General features: G+C 39.3%; 1 protein-coding gene across 1 annotated transcript in view; it reads right to left on the reverse strand.

Moving 5' to 3' along the window:
* LOC104402262 (ankyrin repeat domain-containing protein 26-like) overlaps positions 1-9,479 on the reverse strand; it is a gene marked incomplete at its 5' end in the record, with an annotated part of 28,443 nt that extends 18,964 nt beyond the window's left edge. The window contains 7 exons of the mRNA XM_010010089.1: positions 139-232; positions 439-614; positions 1,540-1,692; positions 3,539-4,492; positions 5,985-6,131; positions 6,615-6,798; positions 9,266-9,479. Of these exons, the coding sequence (XP_010008391.1) occupies positions 139-232; positions 439-614; positions 1,540-1,692; positions 3,539-4,492; positions 5,985-6,131; positions 6,615-6,798; positions 9,266-9,479 (1,922 nt within the window). The remainder of the gene's footprint in view (positions 1-138; positions 233-438; positions 615-1,539; positions 1,693-3,538; positions 4,493-5,984; positions 6,132-6,614; positions 6,799-9,265) is intronic.
* Positions 9,480-9,743: the final 264 nt, after the last annotated feature.

The raw sequence follows: 9,743 nt of genomic DNA on the forward strand, positions 1-9,743 counted from the left end.
GGCGGCTCTCGCCCAGCCTATATTCATGAACTGAGTTTTCCCTAGGCTCACCAGGAAAACTTCATCTTAAAATTTCCCCACAGAAACAGGTAACTAGGCTCAGGAGCTCACAAAAAGGGAAGTTTATGATCAGCTTACTGAGGCAGAGGCTTGCAGGTCCCTCTGAAGGGCTTCGGTCCTACTTCTTTGTTGCTGGACTGTGGCTTCCAATTTGGCGTTTTCAATTTCAAGGCTTAGAAAGAAATACAGGTCTTATTACGGGAATCCACCAGAGCACCAATTCAGAAAGAACAGCATGAAATAACGCAATCGAATCCAAAAGCGTCCTTCAAAATAGTGTATCAACTTCCTGCGCTGTGATACAATAAGACTATCCTGCAGTTTTCGCACAGTTCTAGAACGCGACAGGCAGCTTACTTCCCTGTGTTATTCTCTTACCGTTGCACGTGTTCTTCCAGTTGTTTGATAGTAGCATTAGTCCCAGAAGATGCCAATAGGAGGTCCTGCAGTTTCTGGGAAGAAGCTGCTACTTCTCTTTCCTTATTATCCAAGACAGCCTTCAAGTCATGGACACAACGCTCAGACTGAAGTTGCTGTTCTTCCAGCTCCCGGATCTGTGAAATCGTAGGAAGAATCCACAGTAGTCAGGTTAGTTTTTATACAGAGAAGTCAGCTGCTGCTGAAGAGTTCAAGTACTGCATGTATCTGCGCATACCCTCTACGCAAAGAGTACCTTCACACCTTCACGTCTACTAGCAGATGAACACAAACTGCGTTGCTTCATCATCTTTCGTCATGGCCTCTCCCATCCGAGGCATCTCCCATAGGAAATCTCCGCTGATTTCCTATAGCACAGTTCAAAGCACCAACATTGCCTCTCCTGCCCTCTTGGTGACTTGTGACACTCTTTAAAAAAAACCACTAGTTTGCTCCATTGAAAACATGAATTAAAAAGTTCACCCTTCTTCTAAAGTGACTTCATGACTCCCTCTTAAGGGGATTTAAGTTGATTTAATTTTGAGAAATAACACTGCAAAAGATGGTCCCTGCCTGAGAAAGTAATTTACAATTCACTTTCAAGAAGGCTGTTTAAAGATGTGAAATCCTTAAGCAGGGCCAAAGAAGGTTATAGGAAGGAAATAAATAAATGCAGAGTAAGTCACAGAAGTTTTCAGAATTGGCATGTTACCTGGTGGTGGGAGCAGGGGATAGGCCCAGAAAACATAAAAAAACCCAAAGGCAGCAGGCCAGTATTTCTACTCTTACTCAGAAATCAGAAAACATGCTTGCCAAAACCAAATACAACACATCAGTTTATTCTGCAAAGCACCTTAGCAAATACAAACACCTTTGTCTACGTAAGGACATAGTGTCTTCATGTCAAAAGACATGGACACCAAGTTTACAAAACAGTGCAATTCATTCAGACATCATTAAATCCATCCTGTTGATGTTTTTTCCTATGGTTTTAGGACAACATTCACTCCTAACTTCATCAGGCACCCTCAGTTTTTTCATATAGTTACACACATTATGTACCTTGGTGTTAACCTTTTCCAATTCCTTTTGCAAGCGCAGCTTGTCCTCCTCCAGGTCACAGCGGTAGCGTGTAGTAACTTCAAGCGAAGCTTCTGACATAGATTGCTTTTTAAGAGCATCGGCAAGCTCCTGCTGCAGCTGTCTGACCACTCCCTAATGAAACAGTTCAATGAGCATGAAGAAAGTTTTAAGAACATTAAATAAACCTTTACTTTAACTTATTATATAATTAAACCTGGTTTAGGATTGAATTCAAAGGTATGAAATTTTGCCTGCAACCAGCAAGCATCTGTACAGATGACGACCTCTCTTCGTCTCTCAGCTGAGCACCTCCAAGCTATTAGCAGCTGTTCATGAGAGCTTCTGTTTCCCAAAACATAAAGGCAGCTCAGATATTATTCTTCTCTGAACAACATACAGGCACACACTGCGATCATGTATTTTTTTCTAACAACATTCAAAGAAATCTATTCTAAGAACTGTAATTTGACTGCAGATACTAATCAGATGACCAAAGGCAGGGCTATGTATTAGATCACTTTTTTCTATTCCTCCATTATAGAAATATAATTACACAAATACATGTATCTGAAAGCTCTTTCAAGATATGTTTTAAGTATGTGCTGAATCACATTCTTCTGCAGTCTTCCTACCACCTTCGTTTTAGAGAAAAAACTGTGTTTATACTGACATTAGATTAATGAAAATCTATGTTCATATGTGTGTACAAATACCTTCAAAAAGAACCTGTTACTTTGGTGTAAGAATACAAAGCAATTCACAGATTAAAATGACCGACAGTACTTCTGAAGTTCTTCCCTCCCTCTATGGTAATTGACAAATAAACAACAAGGTGGTTATCTGAGATTATCTGAGATTCTGGAATTATTATGAAGAAGGAAATGTAATTTTAAATCACTACCTAAACCATTAAGGGAGACAAAACTTACACCAAAGAGTCTAAATATTGAATGTGCATAGTTCTTATCTTCCAGAAAGTAAAAGAAGATTAAACAAAATGGGTAAGGCAACTTTTAAATCACTGCTCTACCTGGAATTGGCAGAATATTTTAACAATAGAGAAGAGACTACCTACTCGTAGGAACATATATAACAGTTCATTCTCCCATTACCTACAGCTTTTTCAGCTGTCTACCTGTACCTCACTCTTACCTCCACCTTTATTCTTTTCCACTCTTTTTCCTTCACAAAAGCCACCTACATGCAGTAATAGGAGCAACACTTGGTTCATGTATGGGTGTGCAACATAAAATGATGTTAGCGCTCTGCATAGGAGCATGTTTCATACTAATGTACTGTGTGAATTTGCAGAATGACAGTTTAACTGATGTCCTAATGAATCTTCTGTCCAGTTAATTAGTCTTTCACAGAGCCATGAACAAGGAATGCATTTAAATATGGCTACACATCACAAAATAGAGAAAAGAAAGCTTAGGTCACTGTCTGAAATTACCTTCTCGAGGAACAGGCAGGCCCCTTAGAACCCCAACACACATACATAAATTAACACCTGGACTACTATTTTGGTAGCAACTTATGGAGAAATCATTTTTTTTCCTCTGTAAGAGCTTAAAACAAATCCATCTGCATCACTTCACTTGTCTGCATCTTCATTTCTCAAACCTCGCATATAGGATGGTTCTTCCTCTTATTTGTGTCATCAGTGAAAGACAAAAATCAAACACAAAATCATTCTATAGGGCATAAAATCGACTAAGGAAAGAGTTCAAAACTTTCTAGAGAAGAATCACTTTTCTTGATAAAAGCTTAGACTTTTTTCCATTCTCTGCTCAGATATGAGCAGCAATATCCTGTTTCCCAAAACCTTCCACAGTTCTAAGTGAAACATGACAAACCAGAACAGATCACCATTATTTGGTCCCCATGCATATAACTTACACCTGATACATTTTAGAAACATAAAACAGCTTCAAGAACTAACAAACTTTAAATTGTTCTTTCTAAGTGTATACTTTACCTCTCTTTCTACTTTCTCAGTCTCGTATTTAAAGACTTGTTCTCTTAAATCAGTACACTTGGCATTTAATTCCTTGTTTCTCTCTTCCACTAGGTAAACTTGCTTTTCAGTATCAGCTCTGAGTTTACTGAAAATATCATTAAACCGGTCCTGCACATCATTCACTATTTTTTCTTTGATGATCCCCTTGTTCTGCATATCTTCCAGTTGCTGACGGAGTAAAAGGTTTTCACTCTGAAGCTGGACCAATCGCTCCTGCATGGATTCCTGCTTTATTATAAATTTGCTTACTTGATCTTTTTCAAGTTGTCGAGCATGGTCGCATTCCTTTGCCTGACACTGGGCTTGACTTAACTCTTTCTGTGTCATTTCCAAAAGCAGTGCTTTTTCTCTGAGTGTTTGTTTCAACTGGTGAAGCTCATTTTCTAGACTATTAGCGTTACTTTCAGTTTTACTTAGCTGCTGAGACAAGCTCTTATTGGTTTCTCGCACATCAGAGAGGTCATGATGGAGCTTGTCTTGCAAGCGAAGCCACTCATCACGTTCTCTCTGAAATGTTCGTTCAACATCACATTTTGATGACTGATGACGCTCAAGTTCTTGAGCAGCAGTGGTAAGGCGGGAACGGAATGATTCAATTTCTGTCTCTAGTCTGTCTTTGCTTTCTTTTGTCTGCTCAAGTTTGGAAGTTAGCACTGCAGATTCTGTCTTTAATAAGTTCAGCTGTCCATTGTACTGAAAAACTGTTTGTGTTAAGGCTTCTTCATTTAGTTTAAGTTCCTTTTTGAGATCTTCATTTTTTTCTTTCAAGGCTTCATTTTCCTCTAAATACTTTCCTTCTTCCTCCTGGTGCCTAAGTCTTACTTGATCAAGTTCTAGTCTTAGCATACCAATCTCATCTTGTAGCAACTGATTTTTGTACAACAGATCCTTTTCTCTCTCAGTGTCAGATTCCTAAATGTCAGGAAACATGAATAAATAGCCAATTAGGAAACAAATCTACAAAACCACTTCAGCATTAAACTGTGTTTTAACATTTCTAACACTGAAGCACAACTTCAAAGATGAGAGTGAAACGTGAAGTAATACATAAACTGTTCTAAGAACCCATGCACATATACAATGTATGCACACAATGGAAGTGTAACATACCCTTAAACCCTAAATGAACATCCTGAATATACAATGCCTTTTTTTTATTTCTTAAACCAGCAACCAAACAATAACATCTATTAGACTATCTCAAGTATAAAGCTTTTAAAATGACAATACTTTCTTATATGTGCATGCCTTTAAAATATTTGCTTTAAGGTTAATTCAGCTGTGTTACAAATCTGTTAAAAAAAAGGGTAAAAAGGGTATTTTCCTTCACAATTGTACTTCTTAACATTTATCCTTTTGTATTACTAAAAGTTAGCTATACATATCAATCATCCCTGGAACACACTAGTCTTGTATATTTCCTCTTTATTATATATATTTGACTTTCTTCCGCATATTCACCCTACATCTGTTGGCCAGCATAACCAAGAACAAATAATTCTTCCAAGCATTGCACGTTCTTAGTAAGTTCAGTAAACTCCTTTCAAAATTATTATTTTTTAAAAAATGCAGTGTTTATGATTGTTTTTTCTCCTCTTATTATTCTAACTCCTACAGAGAGTTTAATTTATTGCTGATATTCACAGAATCACAGCATCATTAGGATTGGAAGGGACCTCTGGAGATCATCCAGTCCACCCCACCCACCAAGGCAGAGCCACCTCGAGCAGGTTACACAGGAATGCATCCAGGTGGGTTTTGAAGTTCTCCAGAGATGGAGACTCCACAACCTCCCTGAGCAGCCTGTTCAGTGCTCTACCCACGTAAAGAAGTTCTTCCCCATGTTGAGATGAAATTTACTGTGTTTCAGTTTATGGCCATTGCTCTCTGTCCTGTCACTGGCCACCACTGAAAAGTCTTCATATTCCTTCACAGAATTTTAGTATGTGGAGATCAAAAAGAAAGACACACTTGAAGTAAGTTAGTTTAATAACGGAGTAAGAAAAAAAAAAAAAAAACAAGTGAGAACACAAGTAGCGTCAATCAACTTTCTTCCTGTTCAATCTTAATGCAGGTAGCTAGGTGTTTTAACTGTTAGAATCCTTAAAAACTAATGATAAAATGTCTATGAAATGAAAAATAACAAATAGCTTAGGAAACAGCATAAATAGTGTCTTCTATTTGTTTCCTACTTGAACATGCAATTCAGGTACATACAGGACCGACGCTGTTTTCCAGAACTTTTAAAGACATGAGGGAAAACAAGAAAGGTATTTACACAGTTGAGTTACATTGGAAAACTGTAAATAATCCATTAAGAAGCAGAAAATGTTATATAAGATTTTTCATGGCTTTAGAACAAATATGGTGAAATTTAATTAATCAGAAAAAAAAAATTGCTTGCCTCTGAATTTTTTTCTATAGTTCGTCTTGTTTCTTCTTCTAGTTCCTTCTGCCTCCAAAGGTGGTTGTTCAAAATTCCTTCTTGCAGGGCTCTGGCACTCTTTTCCTGAGAGAGATGCCTCTGTGTTTCATCACGCTCTTCTTCAACCTACAGTAATACAATTAAACTGCTTGCATCTTGAGAAGAATCAGAGCTAGCAATATCTTCCCATTGTCCAGTGTATTCTTACAAACATTTTTGTTTCCTCAGTTATAATCCTTTTATAAATAATAAACTTTAATTTTCTTCTGAAAAATTAAGAAGAAATACAGAATGTTTTTTTAGTTAATTTTGAAAAATAACTCAGTCAGACTTTGCCTGAAATACAAATGAAACCTAAATTTTGAAAAAGGAGAAAAGGAATCATTAAAAGGAATTATGAACTTGCAAAGAAAAAAAAATTACAAGAACAAACAAGAAAAAGATTAACAGACTACTTGTGAACCAACATGATCTCAACTGTCCTCAAAATTCATCAAGTTATCTAATGTCTCTTCCATGAACAACAAAGTACCTCCTTCTTTAAGCATACTCAAATACAGTGCCAATGAAAAAAGAAGCAGAAAGTGTTTAACTCATTGTTTAATATACCTGTCTCAAGAGCTTTCTCAGCGTTATTAACTCCATTTCTAAATTCTTCGAGTGTAATTCAAATTGCTGTTTTTCCTCCATCTCTTTACAATATTGATCTTCTTTCCTTCTGAGTTCTTCTCTTGTTTTCTCATATAATGTCTCTATTCTGAGCATCTTTTCCTCCTCTTGTTTCAAAGCACATCTGGGATTAACAGAATATTTGAGAAACTAAAGCACTGATGTAGAAAGTATATATTCCACATTATGAACTTGCAGAAACAACTCAAACCATAAAAATACTAAATCTTTTCAGATTTTCTACAATCTTTTCTGATTTCCTATTTTCACTGTGATTTTTAACTTTCTAAGGAATTCTAACTTCATTCCATTATCCATGACATCAGTGTACAAGACACGTAAATAAACCACTGATAGGTACGTCAGCAATAAAACGAAGATTAGGGAAAAATGTGGGCCCTCTCTGGAAGGCAATGGGAGACCTCACCACCTGGGATCTGAAGAAAGCCGACGTACTCAGGGATGTTTTTTGCTTTGGTCCTCCCTTGCAAGTGTTCCAGCCACACCACGCAAATCGCAGTAGGCAAAAGCAGGGACTGGGAGAATGAAGAACTGACTGCTGTGGGAGAAAATCAGGTTTGAGACCATCTAAGGAACCTGAAGGTGCACAAGTTCATGGGACCTGATGAGATTCATCTGCAGGTCCCAAGGGAACCGGCAGATAAAGTGGCTGAGACATTATCCATCATATTTGAGTTGTGGTGGTAGTCCGGTGAAGTTCCCACTGACTGGAAAGTGGGAAACATCACCCCCATTTTTAAAAAGGGAAAAAGAGAAGACCCAAGGAACTACAGACCAGTCAGTCTCACCTTGGCAAGATCATGGAGCAGATCCTCCTGGAAACTATGCTAAGTCCACTGATAGGTACGTCAGCAATAAAACGAAGATTAGGGAAAAATGTGGGCCCTCTCTGGAAGGCAATGGGAGACCTCACCACCTGGGATCTGAAGAAAGCCGACGTACTCAGGGATGTTTTTTGCTTTGGTCCTCCCTTGCAAGTGTTCCAGCCACACCACGCAAATCGCAGTAGGCAAAAGCAGGGACTGGGAGAATGAAGAACTGACTGCTGTGGGAGAAAATCAGGTTTGAGACCATCTAAGGAACCTGAAGGTGCACAAGTTCATGGGACCTGATGAGATTCATCTGCAGGTCCCAAGGGAACCGGCAGATAAAGTGGCTGAGACATTATCCATCATATTTGAGTTGTGGTGGTAGTCCGGTGAAGTTCCCACTGACTGGAAAGTGGGAAACATCACCCCCATTTTTAAAAAGGGAAAAAGAGAAGACCCAAGGAACTACAGACCAGTCAGTCTCACCTTGGCAAGATCATGGAGCAGATCCTCCTGGAAACTATGCTAAGTTGCATGGACAATAAGGAGGTAACAGGTGACAGTCAACAAGGCTTCACTATGGGGAAACTGGGTCTGACAAATTTGGTGGCCTTCTAAGATGGGGTTATGGCATTGGTGGATAAGGGAAAAGTGACTGACTTCATCTACCTGGACTTGTGCAAAACATTTGACACTGTCCCACATGACATTCTAGTCACTAAACTGGAGAGATGGATTTGACAGATGACTACTCAGAGGATAAGGAATTGGCTAGATGGTTACACTCAAATTGTTCCAGTCAGTGGAGACCAGTGACGAGTGGTGTTCCTCGGGGGTGGGTACTAGGACCGGTGCCGTTTAACATCTTTGTTGGCAGCGTGGACAGTGGAATCAAGTGCACCCTCAACAAGTCTGCTGATGACACCAAGCTGCGTGGGTGCAGTTGACACACTGGAGGGAAGGGATGCCACCTAAAGGGACCTTGACAGGCTCAAGAGGTGGGCCTGTGCAAACCTCATGAAGTTTAACAAGGCTAAGCGCCAGGTCCTCCACCCAGGTTGGGAGCATCCCAAGCACAAATACAGGCTGGGCAGAGACTCGATTGAGACAGCCAGGGCCTGCTCAGCAAGCTCCCCAGCCAGGCCATTCTATGGTACATCATCAACAGGGGATATTTCTTCCCAAGCGCAGGGCTTTGCATTTGTCCTTTCTGGATTTCATATGGTGACTGCTGGCCACTCCTGTCCTACGTGATGTGAACAGTGATTAGAAACTTCACTACCCAGGTTCAGCTCAGGAATACGGGGAAAGGGGCAATCCCAAATTTGACCTTTATCATAAAAAAGCAAGCAAGCGCACAGATGCTCTAAACTGTGTTCAGAATTGCACTCTGTGGAGTTACCAGAATTCCTAGTATTATACATCAGCAGCAGCTACAAAGACAAAAATAAGAAAAAACACATCTCAAATCTGTCTCAGAAATTTCATTTTCCCATACTCTCTTGTTCTCTTCTCCTGCTATTAAAAAAAAAAAAAAAAAAAAAAAGTTAAAACAACATCCAGAAGATTTTACATGGACTTAAGATCCAGGCATTTCCTTCCCCCAACATCACATCCTTTATAGCATAACTTGCCCATGGGATTCAAAAAACCCAAACCCAAAAGACTAGAAACTTCTCATCCTATTGCCTGTACCATCAGCATCTTCTAGAATATGCACACTGACAAGATAACACATTATCAGAATGCAAGGTTACCTACTTAAGGCTTTGGATGTCACTTTTCCATTCCACTTCTTGGTGAGCCAATATGGATTTCAAATCTTGAGTCTCCTCTGCTATTAATTTTGACTCATTCTTTTCACTTTCCAGTTTCCTTACTTCTCGCCAGACAGCTCTATACTTATTTTTTTCATGTTTTATTACCTGCTCATACTGAAGTAGTACGTTCTGAATTTTCAGTAAAATAGAAGAACCTGTTTTGAGATAGAAGAGAAACAAAGCTGAACAAATGCACAAGTACTTGCCAATGTATAAAATATTTAATGATTTGCTTTACTGAGTGTAGAGAACAAGGTTTTGGTAGTGGGAAGACAGCAGGCAGTGGAGAGGTCTCTCTGAGAAGAGGCCAGGGGCTACTCCAATGCCAGACGCAAGTGGTTCCAACAGACCCACCACAAAGCACCACTGAGCCTCTCAGCCATGCTGGTGGCACCTAAGGGAAAGGACAAAACCACCAC

This window comes from Nestor notabilis, unplaced genomic scaffold (genome assembly GCF_000696875.1).
Source record: "Nestor notabilis isolate BGI_N333 unplaced genomic scaffold, ASM69687v1 scaffold3640, whole genome shotgun sequence".
NCBI lineage: Eukaryota > Metazoa > Chordata > Aves > Psittaciformes > Psittacidae > Nestor > Nestor notabilis.